Source organism: Dreissena polymorpha, chromosome 10 (assembly GCF_020536995.1).
Source record: "Dreissena polymorpha isolate Duluth1 chromosome 10, UMN_Dpol_1.0, whole genome shotgun sequence".
NCBI lineage: Eukaryota > Metazoa > Mollusca > Bivalvia > Myida > Dreissenidae > Dreissena > Dreissena polymorpha.
In genome coordinates, this window is record NC_068364.1 from 6,591,025 (window position 1) to 6,614,778 (window position 23,754).

The 23,754-nt window shown below is 36.7% G+C and overlaps 1 protein-coding gene across 1 annotated transcript; it reads right to left on the reverse strand.

The window, feature by feature from the left end:
- Positions 1-96: 96 nt before the first annotated feature.
- LOC127847839 (lysophospholipid acyltransferase 7-like) lies at positions 97-22,288 on the reverse strand. The gene is made up of 7 exons (XM_052380037.1): positions 22,012-22,288; positions 21,034-21,160; positions 14,595-14,751; positions 12,234-12,385; positions 11,197-11,405; positions 10,251-10,430; positions 97-2,997 (listed from the first exon to the last, which is right to left on the reverse strand). Exons 1-7 carry the CDS (start codon positions 22,218-22,220, stop codon positions 2,655-2,657), a joined length of 1,377 nt encoding a protein of 458 aa, XP_052235997.1. The 5' UTR covers positions 22,221-22,288; the 3' UTR covers positions 97-2,654.
- Between the last annotated feature and the right edge of the window lie 1,466 nt (positions 22,289-23,754).

The window sequence follows — 23,754 nt, forward strand, 5'->3', positions numbered from 1 at the left end:
AGTGCTGAGGTATATTCCGGGTCCACACATAATGTAGCCTCTGGCTCGGAAAGGATCAACCTTTGAAGAAAGAGCTGTTTTTCACAACGAAGACTATTTAGTTTCAACATATTTATTTCTATTGGAAGGTACATTAGATATCAAAATACATAATACAATAGGCACTAGCGAAGGGTTGGGAAGGACATAATTATGATCAAGTTTTTCTACTCGGGGTGATACATAAAATTGGTTCCAGTATGCATACACAACCATATACATACATATTCACACATACCATACACACATACTTTACACATCTACACACAGCCACACACACACACACGCACACACACACATACAAGCATACTTATATAACTTTCCATAGTCATATGTTGATTTACATGTTTAATATATAATTGGATCTTTCAATTTACAATTGTCTTTAACTATTAGTACTATCAGGGACCTATACAAATATAAATATAAGACAGACTACCTCAATCGGAATATATTAAAAACTTGTGCAACATGCATTATAAAAGTGTTGTAGTACATGTTATTTTATCATACCGCTGCATTGATATCTGCCTGATATAACGTTGCATGATATATTTTTTTTATATTAGTTCAACAGGAAGTTTTTACATCAGTCATGATAGGAGGTAGGTCATATTACTTGAAATCTTCTATAGATCAATCATATTTAGTAAAATCGAATCAGATTCAACAAAACAAACAATTTGATACCAAGATGTAATATATTTTAAACACAAAATGCAACATAAACAGCAAAAAACATTTTTTACAAATATTAAGCGCAAGTGCTCATGACATCATTATTAACACGTCAAATGACAAAAATCATATTCTGTCCCACTAAAAATGCAGCTTGTTTTCTAAGAGCATGGCTAATTTAAATAGACATTTGTACGACATTATGTATTTCCAGTTGTACAAGGACTATAGTTTCGCAAAATTGTGTGATGTGTTAGGTCTCAGTTATATCCCAAAGACTATTTCATATCAATTGTAATAAGCTACAATCAGCAAGGCACCATATATATAATATGCTCTTTCTAATTTAAATGCAACATATATGAATGTTCTGATATACACTTTAAAACAACATGGCAAGAATGCGTAATTGTAGGGTGTTGCTTGTGAAAAGTTGTTACAAAACACTTTTATTTGTGAAGGTATGTGATTTTAAGCTGTTTAATTAAACAATAAGAACTGTTTTACAGAGACATTGTCACAGACTTATCAACAGACTTAACATAGTTGATTGGTTTATAGTAATACTCAGCATATTTAAAATTGTTGGCTTCAAGTAAAATTCTTCAAACTGGAAAAAAGTTTATTTGTTCGAAATAAAACTCAACAGATTTAACATAGTTTGACTATACAAATTTCTACATAACATACTGAACATTTTATTTGTATAGAAAGTTTATACATTCTACAATTAACCATGCACACTTCATGAATCTAACATAAACGTGTAAACAACACAATTTCAAATGGTCATGGATTGTATCACAATTACAAATGGACATGGATTTCAATTATACTTCAAATATAAAAACATAGCCCTGTAACTCCATTTTGTCTAGAGCAAAGATGCTTGCAAGAGACAAAATCATTTTAAATACAATCCCTACCTTGCTATCAAAAGATTGAACATTTTACATTTGCATGTTATTTTTGACATTGTAATTTTATCTGTTATATCGAGAGATATATATTTTTTTTAAATAATGTCCATGTAAATCTGGAAGTGTGTTAATTGATATCAACATTTATTAAGTAATTGTTTAAATCATTTTAATTCTATGCAATTGCAGTGTATACAATCCATTTTAATAACAATCAGGTTTCATATACAATTGGTCCCATAGAATAAAGAAGTTTTAATGACAGAACCATGGAAACTGTTTGTAGATGATCATCATTCTTTTAATTGTGATTTCCATAATCTAGCTTGATTCCATTGAATGAAAAAACACTTGAAATAAATATAATTATATTATCTTTCAATTTTTTTTATATAGTATAGAAAATATAGTATTAAAGTAACATAAATACTCAAAATCAACAAACATTTTGTACAAAATTTCAACAAACTAAACATAACACATAAAAATGCAATGTTCCTTATAGCAAAAGTCACAATTGCAATATTAGATGCGGTATGGTAACATAGATTTAACGAGATGCAAAATGCTCTTTGTTATTTTTGTGTGGCACATTTTTTTTCATTTTAATTTCCCGCAACAATATCTAATCATATGACACACGAACACTTACTTGGTACATGAACATGTGTTGAATATATTGTCCCGCAATAAACAAAAAAGAGCATTTTGTATCTTGTTAAATCTATGTTACCAGACCACATCTAGCGTGGAAATTTTTTGATTTTGCCATAAAGAACATTTATGCTATATGTGTTAACTTTATTTTTTTCAAAATATTGCACAAAATTTTCGTTGATTTTGAGGGTTCATGTGCTTTTAAGTAAATAGTTTTGCCTCTTATGAATAGTATGAACAAATATAGTTTTATATTTTCAAATATACAGTAGGCATATATATCTCATATAACTAATCACAGACATGGAATGAACATAGGCAGTATCAATAAACAATATTCGCTGACATTTTACAATTATCTCACTCAGCCTTCTTTGTTTTTGATTTCTTTGGTTTACATATAAAGCCTATCAGACAAAACACTGCTATGAACACATGCGCTATAAAGTACACATTCTTCCAGTACCCGACTGTTTTCTCGTAAGTCAGAAGGAGAAAGCCCATACAGTTGTAGTCAAAGCCACGCATCTTGAAAAACCAGCAAGCCCAATCAAAGATGAGCATTTGCGTAGCAGAGCCTCGGCGGAACGCAGCCATCATGAGGTCCTCAGCAATTAGGATTGGCGGAACTGTCAGGAAACTGAGGTAGTAGCCAGGATGTATGCCGTGCCAGAACGCACTCACTGCCATTGTTATGGCAACTCTGCAGAAAATAGACTATTTGTGTACAAGATATTTGAAATAACACAATACTTTTTTTAGAAATATGCATTAAGTTAATTAGTTTAAACCTATTTATTTTAGCTCGATTGCATCGTAAGCCTTAGGCTTATATAAATGCTCTCGAGTCTGTTTCCTGGGCCTAGAACCAGTACTTGGTGTCTATGAGAGAGATCTAAAGAACGCTTCCTCGGTGGGGATCGAACCCGTGACCTTCCGGTCGCTAGGCGGACACCATATCCATTACACCAAGGCAACCTTTATTAAGTTAATTACCAGAACTGTATGTCATAATTAATTAGTGACTATCTCTTTTCCACAACCGGCCAATAAAATGATGCAGATCTTTGAATTTGAAGAGCAATTTTAAAACAAGAGCTCCAGAGACAGATCCCCCACCACCAAACACGGGCTAGACAGAGGATTTTTTGCAACAAAACTGACCAAAAGAGTTTGTTATCAACTTATCATATAAGTGTGATTTAGCCACTTAAATAACTTTTTGATGGGAAACGATTTCACACTTAGTAAGACAGTGACTTTGACCTTTGACCTCGTGACCCCAATTTCAAAAACGGCCATCTACTGTCCAACTCCAAAGCACAGGGCCAGTATCAAGTCTATCAGTCCCTCCATTCACAAGTAAATGATCAGAAACAATTTTCAGTCTTGGTGTGACAGTGACCTTGACCTAGTGACCCCAATTTATAAAGGGGTCATCTACTGGCAAAGGCAGATTCACATGGGAGGTAGCTAGCCAAAAGGTCAATCTGTTCACAAGATATTGATTGGAAACTAACAGGTCTACTGACAGACCAACCGACATCCAGCAAAACAATATACCCTCTCTTCTTAGAAAAGGGGGCATAAAGATTTCTTAATACATATTTAACATCCTATGCAGCCCCAAGCAGGTCTTAATATAAATAATAATGGATCAATAGGACATCCAAAACACTAGCCTGATCTTTGGACCCCATTGTCATATCAGTCAGCAAATCATTTTGTTAATATTGCTTGTCTGTGGGGGGGGGGGGGGGATTCTTGGGTGCGATGGTTGGACGGTATTTCAAACATAAAATAATAAAAATAAATATTTGTGTTTTTTAACCGTTTCAAAAAAAAAAATAATTGGGGGGGGTATAGTGTGAGGGTGTGGTGGTAATTTGTGAGATGATCTTAAAAAAAAAAAAAAGCATTTTAGGGGGGGGGGGGGATTAGATTAGGGTGGGGGAAGGGGGGGGGGGGATGGGGGGGGATTCTTGGGTGCGATGGTTGGACGGTATTTCAAACATAAAATAATAAAAATAAATAGTTGTGTTTTTGAACCGTTTAAAAAAAAATTGGGGCGGTGGGGGGGTATAGTGTGAGGGTGTGGTGGTCATTTGTGAGATGATCTTTAAAAAAAAAAAGAAAGAAAACAAAAATAGGGGGGGGGGGATTCGGGGGGGGTGGGGGGGGGTCACGGGGGATGGTTTGGGTGGAGTCTATTGTGGTATGTCAGGTAAGAGTAGTTTTGCCAAAGTATCAATCAAATCTAATCATAAATAAAGAAGTTATGGCAATTTTAGCAAAATTTTATAATTTGACCTTGAGAGTCAAGCCTTGACAAAGCCTTGTCAAATGTCCCGGAATTTACAAAATCCATATATACATGTACCTTATCTTAGGCTTAACTGCACCTCGAATCTGTGTATATCTGCAGCGTCTCCATGACAATGCCTGCCCGAATAGGCAGACTACGCTACGTGTCAAAATCGATCAATTAACAGGGGTCCTGTTATCATATTGATTGTCTCACGTTCGCGGTCAAACCGAAAAGGCGGCATTGTTTAATGTGGTTGTAAATTGACTTTAATCTACTACGTCATTATTTCCCGCTGCGTAAGGGCAAAGGATAGTTGTTCACACATCTGAAGTCCAACATCGCTGAGTAAAAATTAAAAGCAGTTTATGTTCGCATGTTTAACCGACAAAGAAGTTGAGTTAAACAGTAAGCATATAAAAACGTCATCCTCACTAGGTTTATTATTGTCTTGTTCTAAACCCCCAGTAAACATAACGTTAAAAATAATAAGTGAATTTGAATCGCGTTCAATTTATTATATAAATGTTATAAATGAATAAAGGCGTATCAACAACTACGCGTTACACACCGTCTTAATAAAAACAATAACGCAGTGACGTCACCATCTATGTTTAGAACGCTTACACTGAAAACACGTGGCTTGTATCTAGTAACGGAAGTAGTAATGTTTAATTTGACGTTAATATATCAAGTGTATTTCGGATAGGCTTTCGAACTTTTGCAATTAACGATGCGAAACAAAAAAAACGTACCAAAAATGCATATGTCTATAAATATCGCTACATTTTATACATGTCCCGGAAAATCGGCAAAAGTCCCGGACAATTTAACTCAATGTCCCGGAATTGGTCTGAAAAATTATGGCATGTATGGTCAAGGTCATTCAAAGGTCAAGGTAAAATTCAATTTGCCAGGTATAGTAACCTCATGATAGCATGAAAGTATTTGAAGTTTGAAAGCAATTGCCTTGATACTTAAGAAGTAAAGTGGATCGAAACACAAAATTTAACCATATATTCAAAGTTACTAAGTCAAAAAAGGGCCATAATTCCATAAAAATGACATCCAGAGTTATGCAACTTGTCTTTTTACTGTACCCTTATGATAGTTTGCCAGTGTTCCAAGTATGAAAGCAATTATCTCTGATACTTTAGGGGTAAAGTGGACCAAAACACAAAACTTAACCAAATTTTCAATTTTCTAAGTATAAAGGGCCCATAATTCCGTCCCAATGCCAGTCAGAGTTACATAACTTTGCCTGCACAGTCCCCTTATGATAGTTAATAAGTGTTGCAAGTATGAAAGCAATAGCTTTGATACTGTAGGAATAAAGTGGACCTAAACACAAAACTTAACCAAATTTTCAATTTTCTAAGTATAACAAGATGCGTTTGTGAAACACAATGTCCCCCTATATGATGTTTGACCTTGGAGGATGACCTTGACCTTGTGAAGGATGACCTTGACCTTGACCTTTCACCACTCAAAATGTGCAGCTCCACGAGATACACATGCATGCCAAATATCAAGTTGCTATCTTCAATATTGCAAAAGTATTCATAAAATAAGCGATTTGGGCCACATATATTTGACCTCTGACCTTGAAGGATGACCTTGACCTTGACCTTTCACCACTCAAAATGTGCAGCTCCATGAGATACACATGCATGCCAAATATCAAGTTGCTATCTTCAATATTGCAAAAGTATTTATAAAATAAGCGATTTGGGCCACATATATTTGACCTCTGACCTTGAAGGATGACCTTGACCTTGACCTTTCACCACTCAAAATGTGCAGCTCCATGAGATACACATGCATGCCAAATATCAAGTTGCTATCTTCAATATTGCAAAAGTATTCATAAAATGAGCGATTTTGGCCACATATATTTGACCTCTGACCTTGAAGGATGACCTTGACCTTGACCTTTCACCACTCAAAATGTGCAGCTTCATGAGATACACATGCATGCCAAATATGAAGTTGCTATCTTCAATATAGCAAAAGTTATTGCAAAATGTTAAAGTTGGCCCAAACAGACCAACAGACCAACAGACAGACAGGGCAAAAACAATACTATAGTGGGGGACATAAAAAGGGCACATAATTCTGTCAAAATGCCAGTCAGAGTTACATTATTTTGCCTGCACAGTCCCCTTCTGATATTTAGTAAGTGTTGCAAGTATGAAAGCAATAGCTTTGATACTTAAGGAATAAAATGGACCTAAACACAAAACTTAACCAAAATTTTCAATTTTTTAAGTATAAACAGGGCACATAATTCTGTCAAAATGCACGCCAGAGTTATCTAACTTTGCCTGCCCAGTCCCCTCATGATAGTAAGTAAGTGTACCAAGTTTGAATGCAATAGCATTGATACTTTCTGAAAAAAAGTGGACCTAAACGCAAAACTTAACCAAAATTTTCTATTTTCTAAGTATAAAAAGGGCACATAATTCAGTCAAAATGCACGCCAGAGTTATCTTACTTTGCCTGCCCAGTCCCCTCATGATAGTAAGTAAGTGTACCAAGTTTAAATGCAATAGCATTGATACTTTCTGAGAAAAGTGGACCTAAACCCAAAACTTAACTAGAAATGGCGCGGCAGAGGCCGACGCGTATCCCCACGCCGAATGTTTGACCTAGGTGTGCCCCAGGGTTGGTAATGGGGCCATGCATAGCTGAGATTGACCGTATTGTCATAAGAGAAGTTCATCATCAATTAGAAGTGAATTGGTGTAGAAATGAAGAAGTTATAGTAAAAGGCAATTTTGGGTGGGTGTGACATATGTGGGCAGGGCGCCCCAGGGTTGGTAATGGGGCCATGCATAGTTGAGATTGACCGTATTGTCATAAGAGAGGTTCAGTATCAATTTGAAGTGAATCGGTGTAGAAATGAAGAAATTATAGTAAAAGGCAATTTTGGGTGGGTGTGGTCTATGTGGGCGGGGCGCCCCAGGGTTGGTAATGGGGCCATGCATAGTTGAGATTGACTGTATTGTCATAAGAGAAGTTCAATATCAATTTGAAGTGAATCGGTGTAGAAATGAAGAAATTATAGTAAAGGCAATTTTGGGTGGGTGTGGTCTATGTGGGCGGGGCCCCAGGGTTGGTTATGGGAACATGCATAGTTGAGATTGACCCTAATGTCATAAGAGAAGTTCAGTATCAATTTGAAGTGAATCCGTGTAGAAATGAAAAAATTATAGTAAATGGAATTTTTTGGTGGGTGTGGCCTATGTGGGCGGGCGCCCCAGGGTTGGGATTGGGGCCATGCATAGTTGAGATTGACCCTAATGTCATAACAAAAGTTCAGTATCAATTTGAAGTGAATCCGTGTAGAAATGAAAAAATTATAGTAAATGGAAATTTTTGGTGGGTGTGGCCTATGTGGGTGGGGCGCCCCAGGGTTGGGAATGGGGCCATGCATGGTTGAGATTGACTGTATTGTCATAGGTGAGGTCCAGTATCAATTTGAAGTGAATCGGTGTAGAAATAAAGAAGTAAATGTAAAATAACCTAAAAAAATGAGTGATAATTTCTGACGCGGCCCCACCCCAACCCCTATAACTTTTGACCCAGGGGTCAGATCAAAATTCCAAATAGTGCACCGTCGCACATATGCTCATAGCTACCATGTGTGTAAATTTCAAGGTTCTAGTGCTTTTAGTGTAGGAGGAGATAGTGGCCAGGACGGACGGACAGACGGACGGACAGACGGACGGACGGACGGACGGCGGAGATCACCACAATATCCCCACCTTTTTTTCAAAAAGCGTGGGGATAACCAGACGCCGACGCCAACGCCGACGCCGACACCAAGGTGATGACAATAGCTCATAATTTTTTTTCAAAAAATAGATGAGCTAAAAAACGCACTAAGTGACCCCGTGACCTAGTTTTAGGCCCGGAATGGCCCATGTTCAAACTTGTCCTAGAGATCATTTAGATAAAACTTGTGACCAAGTTTGGTGAGGATTGGATGAAAACTACTTGAATAAGAGAGCGGACAACATGGTGAGGTTTAAAACGCACTAGGATACCCAGTGACCTAGTTTTTGACCTGGCATGACCCATATTCAAACTTGACCTAGACATCATCTATATACAACTTCTGACCAAGTTTGGTGAAGATTGGATGAAAACTACTTGAATTAGAGAGCAGACAACATTGTGATGTTTAAAACGCACTGAGTGACCCCGTGACCTTGTTTTTGACCCGGCATGACCCATATTAAAACTTGCCCTAGACATTATCAAGATACAACTTCTGACCAATTTTGGTGAAGATTGGACCCTAAACCTCGTTTGTGGGGGTATAATAAAAATGTGCTGAACTAAAAATGAAATAGTATTTATAAGACTGTTTACATAAATATAATTATGCTACATTGTGCATTTTCATAGTGCTGACTGAGAAAGAACTGATAAATAAGTGCTTATAGAACTGCTTTATTTTAATTATTTTATTATGATTTGATTCTTATATTTTCGTCAGTAATAAATTTATTTAAAACAAGGGACAAAATTGTCACAAAACCAGGTTTTCATTGTGAAAAAAAAATCTGATAAAGGGAGAAAACTCAAACTGAACTTTTGAAATGACCAAAAAAAATTAACCCCCTTTGTAATTTTTTTTTTTTTTTTTTAAATCTATTTTTAGTCGTGGCGACCTTGACATTGGAGATATTGACGTGATTCTTTCGTGGGACACACCGTCCCATGATGGTGAACAGATGTGCCAAATGATTTTAAAATCTCACAATGAATGACATAGTTATGGCCAGGACAAGCTCATTTATGGCCATTTTTGACCTTTGAACTCAAAGTGTGACCTTGACCTTGGAGATATCGACGTAATTATTTCGCGCGACACACCGTCCAATGATGGTGAACAAATGTGCCAAATGATTTTAAAATCTGACGATGAACGACATAGTTATGGCTCGGACAAGCTCATTTATGGCCATTTTTGACCTTTGAACTCAAAGTGTGACCTTGACCTTGGAGATATCGACGTAATTATTTCGCGCGACACACCGTCCAATGATGGTGAACAAATGTGCCAAATGATTTTAAAATCTGACAATGAACGACATAGTTATGGCCCGGACAAGCTTATTCCGCCAGCCCGCCAGCCAGCCAGCCCGCCAGCCAGCCAGCCCGCCCGCATTCGCCAATCTAATAACCAGTTTTTTCCTTCGGAAAACCTGGTTAAAAATGATTTTATAACTTGAGTTCAAATACATTTACAAGTCATGGTTCACTATGGTCCATTGGTGATCGCAAAAGATAAACTTCTCCCTAAAAAACTGCCTCACTTCTCCCTCTCCAGAGCTTAGGGAGAAGTGACTTCTCCCAAAAAATGGAGTCTAGGTTGATCCCTGTCAAAGTAGGTATGTAGTTTTCCTTAAAGTGACCCATAATGCAATATTTTGACTTTTATTTTAGCTGCCTCCATAGGTCCCAGGTTTGAATTAAAGAGAAAACAACAATTGTGTTTTCTTTCCTATTTCAATTTTATAATTATTTAAGCCTTTCAAAACAGTATTTTATGTCAGGAAAAAAGTTAAATGCTAGTTTTCAAATATACAAAAATCCTATTACATGTAAGAGTTATGTAAAACTTTAAAAAGCCTGCCTACCTCATGGGACCGTAACTTCTGGGCAGTCTACGATGCACGCACGCTGCCAGCCAATACTGCACACTCATGTTCCAGCTACGCAGCCCCTCACGCGTGGTAGGGGCCAACTCGCAGCCCCTGATGCTCAGGTTGTGCACTGTCTCAAACTCATACTCCTGGTGACACACATCCTTCCCCGTGCTTCAAGAAAATACGGTAATTGAGTACTGTTCTGGGAAAGCATGTAGACTGTGAAATCTGAACAGGCAAATCAGGTAGTCACTTTCTTGCTGAACTGGAGTTTCTTTTAGAAGAGACGTCCTTTTGACAAAAATTCCATAAAAGCGGAAAGTGATGTCCCTTTTTAGCCGAACAGACTTAAATGGAAAATTTTTAAAGGACAAGATTTTGTTATAAACATGCAAGCAAATATTGAACGTTTTAGGACACAACAGATTGATGGGCACGCTCTTTTTTTGCAAAAATAATAATTTGTTGTGCTCCCTTTTTTACCTATTTTTTGTCTTGATTCCAAATGGAATAAGAGATGTGTTTGTAAGAAACACAATGCCCCCTATTGCGCTACTTTAAAATAAAATTTCAATATATCATTTGGCAGGTTTAGAAATTATCTCCCTTTAAAAGCTTATTACTTCCCTTGGATTGTATTTTTTTACTTTTGACCTTGAAGGATGACCTTGACCTTTCACAACTCAAAATGTGCAGCTTCATGAGATACACATGCATGCCTAATATCAAGTTGCTATCTTCAATATTGCAAAAGTTATCGCAAAACTTTAACCAAGATTTAAGTTTTGGGACAGAATGACATGCAGACAGGCCAAAACAATATGCCCCCAATCATTCGATCCGAGGGGCATAAAAACATATTTATTCTTTTTTTTGTTTATGGCATCACAATACCTTATTGATCAATGATTTTAGAAATAGAATGAAATAGCCTTACCACTCTTTAAGTGCGATAAGGTCTGAAGGTCCCTCCCCACACTGAGCCTTGGCCACTGTTGGGTATGCACCAAGTGCCGCAGTAAAGCACATGAGTTCAGACATGATCCACGCAAGGTAGAGACGTGATCGGAATATCTGGAACATGGGCACCATGTAGGCAACTCGAAACCAGAATGGCTGCTCGGAAAACTCCTCCGTGTTTACATACTGGAAACAAGAGATGTGTTTGTCAGCACGCAATGCCCCCTTATGCGCCGTTTTTTTTTTTTTTTTTTTTACCTTTGACCTTGAAGGATGACCTTGACCTTCTACCACTCAAAATGTGCAGCTCCATGAGATACACATGCATGCCAAATATCAAGTTGCTATGTTGAATATTTCAAAAGTTATTGCAAAACTTTACTGTAAGGTTTCAGTTTTGGGACAGAATGACGGAATGACAGACAGACAGACAGACTGGCCAAAAACAACATACCCCTGATCATTCGATCCGGGGGCATAAAAAATTTCCTCTCTGTTTACATATTGTTAAACAGTTTCTCTATTTTTACGTAGGGTAAAAATATTTCTCCTGCATATACTGTTCTGTAAAAGTCTTAACATGCTTAACATAGTGTAAAATAAGGACCTTCTTACACTCATTAGTCATTGTTGGCTCGGTTACTACTTAAATGTACCCAGGGTACTCTTAGGTATACTTAAATGTACCCAGGGTACTCTTAGGTATACTTAAATGTACCCCGGGTACATTTAAGTATACTGAAGAGTACACGGGGTACATTCAAGTATTACCTGAGTAGACAATGATCATAGAGTCCTTTTTACAATATTTCTTGCTAAGCTGGGTTTATCAGGACAACGTGCCCATATGACTCTCGTATCTGACAGGACAACGTGCCCATATGACTCTAGTATCTGACACTGCTCTTCTTGAATCAGACGTAAGGGAAGAAAGACATTCAAATTAATTTATAGAACGATCGCCATACAAAAGGCCTAGCTGGGAATGGAAATTTCCGTTTCAAACATACTTACATCAATATGGAAGAAGTATGTGCAGATGAGATAAACGACTGCAATGATGGGAATCTGTTTCAGTCTGGCAAATGCATAGGTTCTGATTGGAATGTGGGCCTCTGTACTCAAATGTAGCATATCGTAGAAGGTCCGGTACTTGTAATAGGGCCCTATACAGAACATAACATTGAGTGTTAATGTTTCATGTTTACAGATAAATATACTGGCATATTTTGCCCAGAATTTGTAAGAGGATGTGTTTTGCATGGAAGCTTCCATGAAATATGGATTATAATTTTACAAAGCCCTAACAGCACATTAAGTAATATGCCCCAAGCCAAAATTAAGTAAAAACATTAACACAGGTAAATATTTCTATCAGAAGTGCAAAGTAAAGCTTCTTCTGCATATGAAATTTCATTTTGACAGCTTAAAAAAACCTTAGATGAATGTCATTAACAAGCCAAAAAGGTCACTGCTGAAACTGGCACTGACAACAACAATAACACATTACTTTGCAAAGTCAAGCAAATTATAAATCTAGCATTCAGGTACTGGGTTGTGTCCTTAACATAAGTAAATGTATCATTTCATTAACATTAATTTATTTGAGCACAATTGTATTGAAAGACTAAAGCTTATTGAGACTCTTGAGTCAGTTTTCTTGGTAGAACCAGTACAAATACCTCAGCAAAGATCTTTAATAGAACAAATCAAGCCTGGTATATTTTGATCTATACAACTCTGTGACTATACATTTACAATTGCAAGGCATTTACATGTATTTAAAAGAAACAAGGGATTTAGCTCAAGGGGTGTGAAAGGGGAAGCCCATTTACATGTTTATTTTCCACCCTTTAAAAATGTGTCAAACCCTTTTTTATGTTATTTTTTCATTTTTCAATGTTGTTGTAAATACAGGCAGAGTAAGGCACCCTCAATTTTTTTTCATTGGCTATTATATTTTTTTATAGATTAACATGCATTATTACTATATATTAACATCATATCATTTTTAATAAAGAACATACCTCCCAGAGTATATGCTAAATGGACGATTAAATGGCAGTACTTAAGTGGAAGCATCACAAGTTAATTACTCATTTTTCACTTAATAGGTCACCCTAAACATTTTAAGTCTTACCAAAACAATATAAACAACAGTTTTAACAAATACATGGGGTACCTCAAGCCCCACTATGGCCTCCCATGAAGCTACATGGAAATATATTTTTAACTCAGCAATCAAATTGCACATGCAAAACTACACATCACAAAGAAAAGTGACTATTCAGAGGTATTGCATTATTATTCTTTGTCTGATTTTAAAGATTATATCTATTAGTAGACACATTTATTATCTGAATTTGTTTATGCATGCATTGAAGAAACTTTCCAAAATCTAAATTTTATCCTATTCCGTTCCATTTGTTACATTCACTTTATATTTAAATCCAAAATGAATTTCTCATTGCTTCTTCCATTTGCTTTACTTTGCAGTGTTTGTTCAACCATTTTTGGAATGGGGTCTGGGTTTTTTGGATTGCGAAAAATTACATAGTTTTGACTTAAATTGGGAAATTAGTGTTGTTATATTTTAGTTAACAAATAAAAATTAAGAATAAAAGTGTTTCCAATATTATACTTTGGTAAAGTTCAACTTATTTAGCTGGATTGGAGATGAATTAAATGTTGAGATTTTTTTTGAAGCCTTCAATAGTGAATTGTTACGTCCCATTAAGGTTAAATATATTATTTTCAATTTGGAATGGGTCCCTTTAACTACCCAAAATTTTAACAAACATAAACAGTTAAACTCTGACTTGAGAGACTTTTATCTACAAGTTCATTGATTTTTCAACATATCAGTGTAAACTTTCTCCCATTTTGGAAAGCCTGAGAAACTTTTATAAAACACTACATACAAATTGCTGAGTGACCAAACAGGCAAGAAACCCGCTATTTTGATGCTTAGAAATGAACTAAAACATTACACTAATTATAGGCAGTCTATGGATATTGCATTCCAGAAACTGATTGTCAAATATTTTTCTCAGATTTGCATTAATCTCAAAAGTGAACCCTGGATGTAAAATCTGCCCATTCACAGAAAATTCACCCCCCCCCCCCTCTTAAAAATACTATAGAGGTCGCAGTGGTGTAATTGATATGGTGTCCGCCTAGCAACCGGGAGGTCATGGGTTGGATCCCCACCGTGGGAGCGTTCTTTAGATCTCCCCCCAAAGACACCATGTACTGGTTCTAGGCCCAGGAAACGGACATGAGGGCATTTCAATAAGCCTGAGGCTTTCGATGCAATCAAGCTAAAATAAATACCAGGTAGGTTTAAACTAAAAATCCTATCATTAATAAACTTACCCGTGAAAAGCCCTATGTAGCAAAATGAATAATGTATTATGTCTAGACTTGATGGCTTCAGCTGGAAATCTTTCCTGACTTTGGTCATTTCTTCTGACTCATTGGGCCGACGCTGGATGTGTGAGGCATCGTGGATTTCAAACGCGACTCCTATCATCTGAAAACAACAGAAACAAAAAAGTGCTTTGAATGTGAAATCAATTAATTGCCAACCTACTGTGCAAAAACATTATTTAGATAACGTCAACATTTAGGTAACGTCAACAGTGACCTCAAGCATTCATTTTGTAACCATATTTTTTTTCGACAAAATTGTCCATTTTGGGAAATTTTGCTGCGCCTTCGATGAAACGGATCATTTTGGGAAAACATTTGGAATTTATCATGCTTAAATAAGTCAGAGGTTTAACAAATAAATTTGTTTTTATTTGTTATTTTGACCTTAAATGCAGGTAAGCATCAGATGAGTAAGTTTGGTTTGTGTGAATGTGCTGTGAAATGGGGAGCACAGCAGGTTTATGGTGCTAAATCCTCGCTCAACCACATTAGTGCTTGTTGGTATGATACACACCAGCTGGACGAGTTGGAACATTAATAATCTAATAATCATAAGTCATACGACACTTCTTTCTTTTGGAAATTGCGAATTTTTGTTATAATTTTGGTTTGGGATCAGGTCCGTTTGCATTGGGAGTGCCTCCGTTTTCCGGAGGCGCAGACAGTGCTGAAAAACCCCTGTATCTCCGCCGTCTGTTAGTCTGTTTGTCCGTCCATCCTGGCCACTATTATCTCCTACACTATTACAAGACCTTTCCATGCGCATAAAATTTTGACCCCTGTGACCTTGACCTTGAACTTGAGGTCAGCGTTCAGGTTTCGAAATCTGCAACTGCGATTTGAAAAAGGCTCATACCTGCTGTGTCCCTTCAGATATTGCTTTCATATTTGGTATTCATGTGTATCTGGACAATACCTTTCCATGCGCACACAATGTTTTACCCCTCTGACCTTGACCTTGAACTTAGGGTCAGTTTTCAGGTTTCGAAATCTGCAACCGCGATTCGAAAAAGGCTCATAACTACTGTGTCTCTTCAGATATTGCTTTCATATTTGGTATTCCCTGTGTCCTTGTCCTTGCACTCGGGCCAGTTTTCAGATTTTGAAATCTGCGACCGCGATTTGAAAAAGGCTCAAAACTACTGTGTCCCTTCAGATATTGCTTTCATATTTGGTATGCATGTGTATCTGGACAACACCTTTCCATGCGCATACAATTTATTACCGCTGTGACCTTGACCTTGAACTTGGGGTCAGTTTTCAGGTTTCAAAATCTGTGACTGCGATTCGCAAAAGGTTCATAACTACTGTGTCCCTTCAGATATTGCTTTCATATTTGGTATGCATGTATATCTGGACAACACTCTATGGGCATACATTTTTTTACCTCTGTGACCTTGACCTTGAACTTGGGGCTAGTTTTCAGGTTTTGAAAGCTGCGACCGTGATTCGAAAAAGGCTCATAACTTCTGTGTCCTTTCAGATATTGCTTTCATATTTGGTATGCATGTGTATCTGGATAACACCTTTCCATGCGCATAAAATGTTTGACCCCTGTTACATTGACCTTGAACTTGAGGTCAGCGTTCAGGTTTCGAAATCTGCGACTGTGATTCGAAAAAGACTATACCTGCTGTGTCCCTTCAGATATTGCTTTCATATTTGGTACGCATGTGTATATGGACAAGACCTTCCCATGCGCATAAAAAATTTTACCACTGTGACCTTGACCTTGAACTTAGGGTCAGCGTTTAGATTTTGAAATCTATTATGTGGTTATCTACCCAATCAGAAGAAGTGCAAGCATTTTCATCGCACAATGGAATTTTTCAACAATGAAGCTTGTGTATTGAAAACACATATAGAGTTACACAGTAGTGGCGCAGAGATGTATTTAGTAGTCAATTGTTTGTGTTAACTCATCTGTGAAATGGTTTAGCTCATCCATCTAATGTTTATACAAGGGATTATAAAATATTGGCGTATATGAGAGAAGAGATAGAATGCAGTCAACCATAAAAAGCATGAGAAACTCAAGGAATAGAGACCCAAGAATCTATAAAAGGGCTGAAACTTTTAATTTGTTCAATTACACTTTTAGACTCATTGCTGAAAATCTGTCAAAATGTTCAAGTGGGAAAAATGTGAGAAACAATTTAAAGCAAGATGGACTTTGAACAGGCACATCAAAGACAGACATGAAATTCAACATTTTCGTTGTTGTGTACAAGATTGCAATAGAAAATTTCTGTGACGCTACTATTTAGTCAACCATTTAACCTCAAAACATAACTTTTCCAAAACACAAGCAAGAAGATTGGTTATAAGAGAGCGAGTTCAGCCATCTCATAAGTCATTCCAATGAAGATGACATGTAAATAATGAACGTCAGTGAAGTTGATTCAGTATTAGATTTGTTAGGAGAGCAGGATGAGGAGGAGAAATTAGGGTATAGATTTTCACTCATTTTTTAGGTTATTTTACATAAACTTCTTCATTTCTACACCAAGTTACTTCAAATTTATACTGAACATCTCTTATGACAATACGGTCAATCTCAACTATGCATGGCCCCATTACCAACCCTGGGTCAAACATGCGGCGTGGGGATACTCGTCGGCCTCTGCCGCGCCATTTCTAGTTTCTGATGTTTTCGCTGCAAAAGGGAGACAAATCATTTTCATTCAAGGTCACCAAAATCCCTTCCAAGAGTGGTTACCTCAATTGTATTAACAATTATTGCAATCACACCAATTTGAATGATTATCCGTTTGTAACTTGTTTTTATAATTTGATTAAAATAAGAGCACTTTTCAACATACAATGTTGTTGATCAATTTTTAAGATAAGATTTATAATATGGTGACTGTGAAAAAGAACAGCAAAAAATCAATTACGCTGTATTCAAAACAAAACAAGGGACAAAATAGTCACACAACCAGGTTTTCAATTTGAAAAATAAGTATGATAAAGGGAGACAATTCAAAATATGCATTGTTACCCCCCTTGTGCCAAATTCAATCTATTTTTACTCGTGGAGACCTTGATTTCAATTTGAACAAGATATGTGTTTGCCAGAAACACTATGTCCCTTTCTGCGCCGCTTTGAAGCTATATATTTGACCTTGGACCTTGGAGGATGCTTGACCTTTCACCACTCAAATGAGCAGCTCCATGAGATACACATGCATGCCAAGTATGAAGTTGCTATCTTCAATATTGCAAAAGTTATGGCAAAATGTTTAAGTTGGAGCAAACAAACAAACAAACCAACCAACCAACAAACCAACAGACAGGGCAAAAACAATATGTCCCCCACTATAGTGGTGGGGGACATAAAAAAAGTATGATAAAGAGAGACAACTCAAAATGTGAATTTCAACATCAATCTATTTTTAATCGTGACGGCCTTGACCTTGGAGATATGAACGTAATTCTTTCGAGCGACACACTGTCCAATGATGGTGAACAATTGTGCCAAATGATTTTAAAATCTCACAATGAATGACATAGTTAAGACCCGGACAAGCTCATTTATGGCCATTTTTGGCCTTTGAACTCAAAGTGTGACCTTGGAGACAGGACATAATTCTTTCGCGCCACACACCGTCCAATAATGGTGAACAAATGTGCCAAATTATTTTAAAATCTCACAATGAATGACATAGTTATGGCCCGGACAAGCTCATTTATGGCCATTTTTGACCTTTGAACTCAAAGTGTGACCTTGACCTTGGAGATATCAACGTAAGTCTTACGCGCAACACACCATCTTATGATGGTGAACATATGTGCCAAATGATTTTAAAATCTCACAATGAACAACAAAGTTATGGCCCAGACAAGCTTGTTCCGCACGCCCGCCAGCCCAACAGCCCGCCCACCCGCCGACATTCGCCAATCTAATAACCAGTTTTTTCCTTCGGAAAACCTGGTTAAAAATCATACAATTATATAATTTGCTCATCCTTAACTTGCATGGGGGCAGGGATTTTTATGAGCTATGCTCAGTCAGTGATGTTTTTGATTTATATTTTACAGTATGTGCCCTTTGGATTGGGAAAAATAGCGTGATAAACTTGGGACATTGGGAAAAATTAAACATTATTAATATGATTATAAATAATAGTATACCAATTGTTTATAAGTGAATGTTTAACAGCATTTTAAAATGTATATGATAAAGTACTAAGAAATTATATTGCTGCGCTATAAACTCAATAAACCAATTATTGAGTTTATTGGAAATGTTTTGCATCTTTTTGGGAAATTTTGGTCATTTTTTTTGGAAAAAAAAGAGTTTTTTTCACAATTGGGAACAAGTGTGAAAGAGGCTGTAACTTGAGGCAAAAAAATCAATGCCAGTACTTATTCAGAGGGGGTACTCTCGTGACGATCAAGATGGCTACATCCCTTCCGAAACAGGTACTTTTTATCGTTTTATACACTGTATTGCCTATGTTTTATTTGTACATGCCTCTCACTTTCCAGCCATTTTAATTAAATATTATAATGATACAGCATATTTTTGCACTTTTTGTAAGTAACATTTGTATAATTTGCAAAAAATTTGATTTTGTATGATTGCAAACAAACATTTTGGCAGCAACAAACATACCATCGTTAGAGCTGCAACGATCTATCCGATTCATCGAAAATCGATTCGAAATGCTTTGATTCGATTTCGATACCAAACCTACCAAATTCGATTCGATTCTTTAACATATATACATATATATACATAGATACGTAAAGCACGCTGTATTCTAACTATTGATACGGGAAGGTGAAGGCTTTTTCTTTACCTGTAATTACGACCCGCGCGATTGGTTGCATATTACTTTAGTCATCCAATCAATAAGCGTGTTACGGTCTACTTTCGGAAAAAGCGTCAAAATGGCTGAACAAGTTGTTGCGACAAATTGAAATCATCAGATGCGCCTAAGAAGCTAAAATCAAAAGTGTGGCAGTATTTTGGGTTTCGGGATGGTAGCCCTACCGAATAGTACCGATAAAGCAAAGTGTTAACTGTGCTTCACGGATGTGGCATACGCAAAGTCCGGCTGAACCACTAATCTGATGCAACATGTCAAACGCAAACATAACGTTGATTTAGCAAGACTTAGATGTCGCACAAGTGCAACTACTGAAGTCGCGAGCCAGAAAAGAAGTTCTATTTTATTTTTGTTGGACTTTTGTTTAGTTTATTAGAGAATGTGATTTGTCCTACAGGTAACAGCTGATGCTGTCATGTCACAATGGTAGACTAGTCCATATAAACGGACTCCAAGAGCCTTTGATAATTTTTGCTATGGCGGCTCTAGCAGTCCATATGCACCCCTTCATAAACATGGGTGCAGTTCAGCGCAGCGAATCCGTGCGCTTCACTAAACAGACCTCGTTCGAGACAAAGTGAGGAAAATAATGAATAAACTTCATAAACATGTTAAATTTACCTGAATGGCAACCTACGGATGTCATCCTTTGCATGCACCCTATAAAAACACGACGATGTTTCAACACACTTTTCTCGCTGACATGTTTATGTTTAAATTTGAAACAGTGTATTCTGTATCGAATACCACATCGTTATTGACTTTATAGGCTGGAGCACATAACCCGACTTGCAAAATATTGGTGTACTGCGACCTAACCAATATAGGGTAAATTTTCCAATATGGCAGATACAGCTTACAAAACAAAATCTAAGTCAATAAAATCAATTATTTCTTGCTTTAATGGTACAATTTGGATGAGTTTGTGGTTTAGATAGGTAAACTTGTATAAGTTCTTGCAGTTTCAGTGTTCCTTAACCCTTGCATTGTTGATAACATTTTGCACCCATGGCCAAGAGAGAGCGCATTGCTACTATCAGCAATCCATTGGGTTATAAAGCTGATAGTTGAATTATTGCAACTAAATGGTAGACATGCTTATAGCGGTTTTGGGTAAAAGTATAATAGTGATAGTACTACCATTCAACTGATTCCATATACGTTCTTATGATTATTTATTTATTTTTTATACACAATGTATTATTGTGTAATCAACACAATCTTCTAGTCAGAAGTTTTTATATTAAAATTCCTAATTTGCTTTTTTTATGTGTTTTATTGAAATCACATTTGAACAGAAATGTTAATTTTGAGGCATAAGAGTGAATATATGATAAAACTAGGTTTGAAGATGAATCGAATCGAAAAAATCGGTATCGGAGTGTCTGAAATCAAAATCGAATCAAGCTGTTGGTGAATCGTTGCAGCTCTAACCATCGTAGCAGCAACAAAAGTACCATCGTAGCAGCAGATTTAAATCAGAGTAAGGCTGAAATACATTTAACTTTTATCCACAATTCCGGGATATGTACTACAGTATCCCATACCCGAAGTGCATTGAAAAGTTGAACAGCGTTTGTGACCGGATGAGGACGTGGCAATCCGAACCAGTGAGCAGCGCGAAAGAATGCCAGATACCCAAAACACCACACAAAACTGGCAATGTGACACCATCTGAAAAACAAGAGAGCAACATACAGAATGTAATAGGTATTTATATTAGATGACATCTTGCGATTAGGATTTGAAAGCATGAATATTTACGATAGCATCAGTTCCCAAAGTTGTTGAAACAAAATTGTGTAATTGAAACTATGGCGTCTATACAATAATTTGTACTGAATTTATTTCAGATACATGTATTTTAAAGTGACAAAAAAAAATATTGGAACCTATCTCAAATAATTTATTTAAAAAAAAAAGAAAAAGCCCAACAGTTTTTTTATTTCTATACGGGTACTTGGTCAGGAAAAAAACAACAACAAAAAACTTACCAGAAGACAAAGGCGATGAAAACAAATATACTTAGTAAGTTAGTCTACTAGTTCAATTAGTTTAGTTTAAACCTATTTATTTTAGCTCAATTGCATTGAAAGTCTGAGGCTTATTGAAACGCTCTTGACTCCGTTTCCTGGGCCTAGAACCAGTACTTGGTGTCTAAGGGGGAGTTCAAAAGAACGCTCCCACAGTGGGGATTGAACTCATGACCTCACTGTCCCTTAGCGGACACCATATCCATTACACCACGGCGACCTTAGTTCAATTTAAGATATTAGTCGAATTGTTCAATTAAAGATATTTCAGCAACCCGCTCAAGCACTCAGGAGCCATATGCAATGTGCTACCTTGTCAAATAAATGAGACCTTTTCCAGGGTTAAAGCTGAAAACACAGTTTTAAAACATTATTATCGGCTGAAAGCCATATATGTGGTGGAGACCAGAACGTTTAAATTTTTTGTAAATGTGTATTATTGGAATACAAAGACCAAATATTTTTCGAGAACTGGTGAACGAGGCAACATACCTTGAACCAACAACCAGAATAAGTAGGCAGTTTCCAACTGTGACTATTAGTGGATGTACGCCTTCAAATCCACAAGAAAACGCGACAAGACCGACACCGATGGTGGACGAAAGGAGTTTCTTTAAGAACACACTTTTGACATTTCGTATAACTACACCGGAGCTGACAGAAAATATAAGCAAAACTGCGTAAACAACATCGTTCGACATTATTTCCGTATCGAGGAAATTATAGGAATTTGCCTTATTGGCGTGAAAATAGGTTACATGCCAGTAGGTAAACAACAACAACAAATATAAATGTCAGGTGTATTCCACGGAACCATTAAACAAAGTCCGAAATCTTTGAAACCGATAATAAGAGAGCATTTTTCTTTGCAAATGAGACATATTTTTATGTTTTCATAATTTCGGGATTTATGAATTCAATGTTGTATATATTACTCCATACTTTCCATAAAAAAGACAAAGAGCAATTTAAATTATAATTATTTATTTATTTTATGGTTTTCTGTGGTTCAGAGAGGTGATCGAAAAACGACAATTATTAAACTGTGAAAAATAACCGTGACAATTATCGATGTTTCACTGTGAAATGACGCTGTTTTTAACGTCACCGTAGAGCTCGATTGGTCATTGTCGGCTCGGTACTACTTGCATGTACCCCGGGTACATGTAAGTATACTCAAAGACCTAAAAGAGTATTCTATAGGTCTTTGGTATACTTACATGTACTCCGGGTACGGCAAATGTACTAAAACGTACCCGGCCGATATTAGACTGTACTAGAGTTTTATTCCCGCCCAAAATCCGATGTCGTAAAACGCGCTACCGATTACCGTAATTACGAAACAAACTTCTATTTAAAAAAATCTGCATCAACATGCTTTTTGAGTATGAGTTTCAATAATAGAGAGGCCATTTAACAGAAAATTGACATACATATGAACATACTTAATTTTAAAAAATAGCCGACAACGACCGATTTAGCTTTAAAATTCCGGAAACGTTTTAGTTTATTTACCGTACCCGGGGTACATGTAAGTATACTTACATGTACCCGGGGTTCATGCAAGTAGTACCGAGCCGACAATGACCAATCGAGTGTCACACAAGAGCATTCAGGCTCGATTGGTCATTGTCGGCTCGGGTACCACTAACATATACCCCGGGTACTCTTAAGTATCCTTAAATGTACCCCGGGTACAAAATATATACTAACACGTATCCGGCCAATTAAGACTGTACCCGAGTTTTATTCCCGCCTAAAATCCGATGTCCTAACACGCGCTACGAAATACGAAACAAAATTCTCTTTGAAAAAAAAACACCTCAAAATGCTTTTTTGAGCAGGAGTTTCGATAATATAGATGCCATTTTACAGAATATTTATATAAATATGAACATAATTAATTTGAAAAATTAGCCGACAACGACCAATTTAGCGTTAGAATTCCCGGGTAAGTTTCAGTATATTTTCCGTACCCGAGTTACATTTAAGTATACTTAAAAGTACCCGGGGTACATTTAAGTAGTACCAGAGCCGACAATGACCGATCGAGATATGGATAATACATTCTCCAGTTTAGCTGTTTTCAATGTATATCAATTTTGGAAAAGCGATATGTATACAGAAAATATAATGTTTTTCGTAGGATTATCGATCAAGAATTTCCATAAGTGCAAGTTCCTATTTTTCCTACATGCGACGTGTTAAGGTTGTCGTGAGAGGGCTTTCTATATT

Coding starts and splice junctions, on each gene's coding strand:
- LOC127847839 (XM_052380037.1), bottom strand. CDS start 22,220: ATGTCGAACGATGTTGTTTACGCAGTTTTGCTTATATTTTCTGTCAGC. Junction 14,752..21,033: donor AACTTTTCAATGCACTTCGG/GTATGGGATACT, acceptor TGTTGTTTTCAG/ATGATAGGAGTCGCGTTTGA. Junction 10,431..11,196: donor CTTATCGCACTTAAAGAGTG/GTAAGGCTATTT, acceptor ATTTTCTTGAAG/CACGGGGAAGGATGTGTGTC.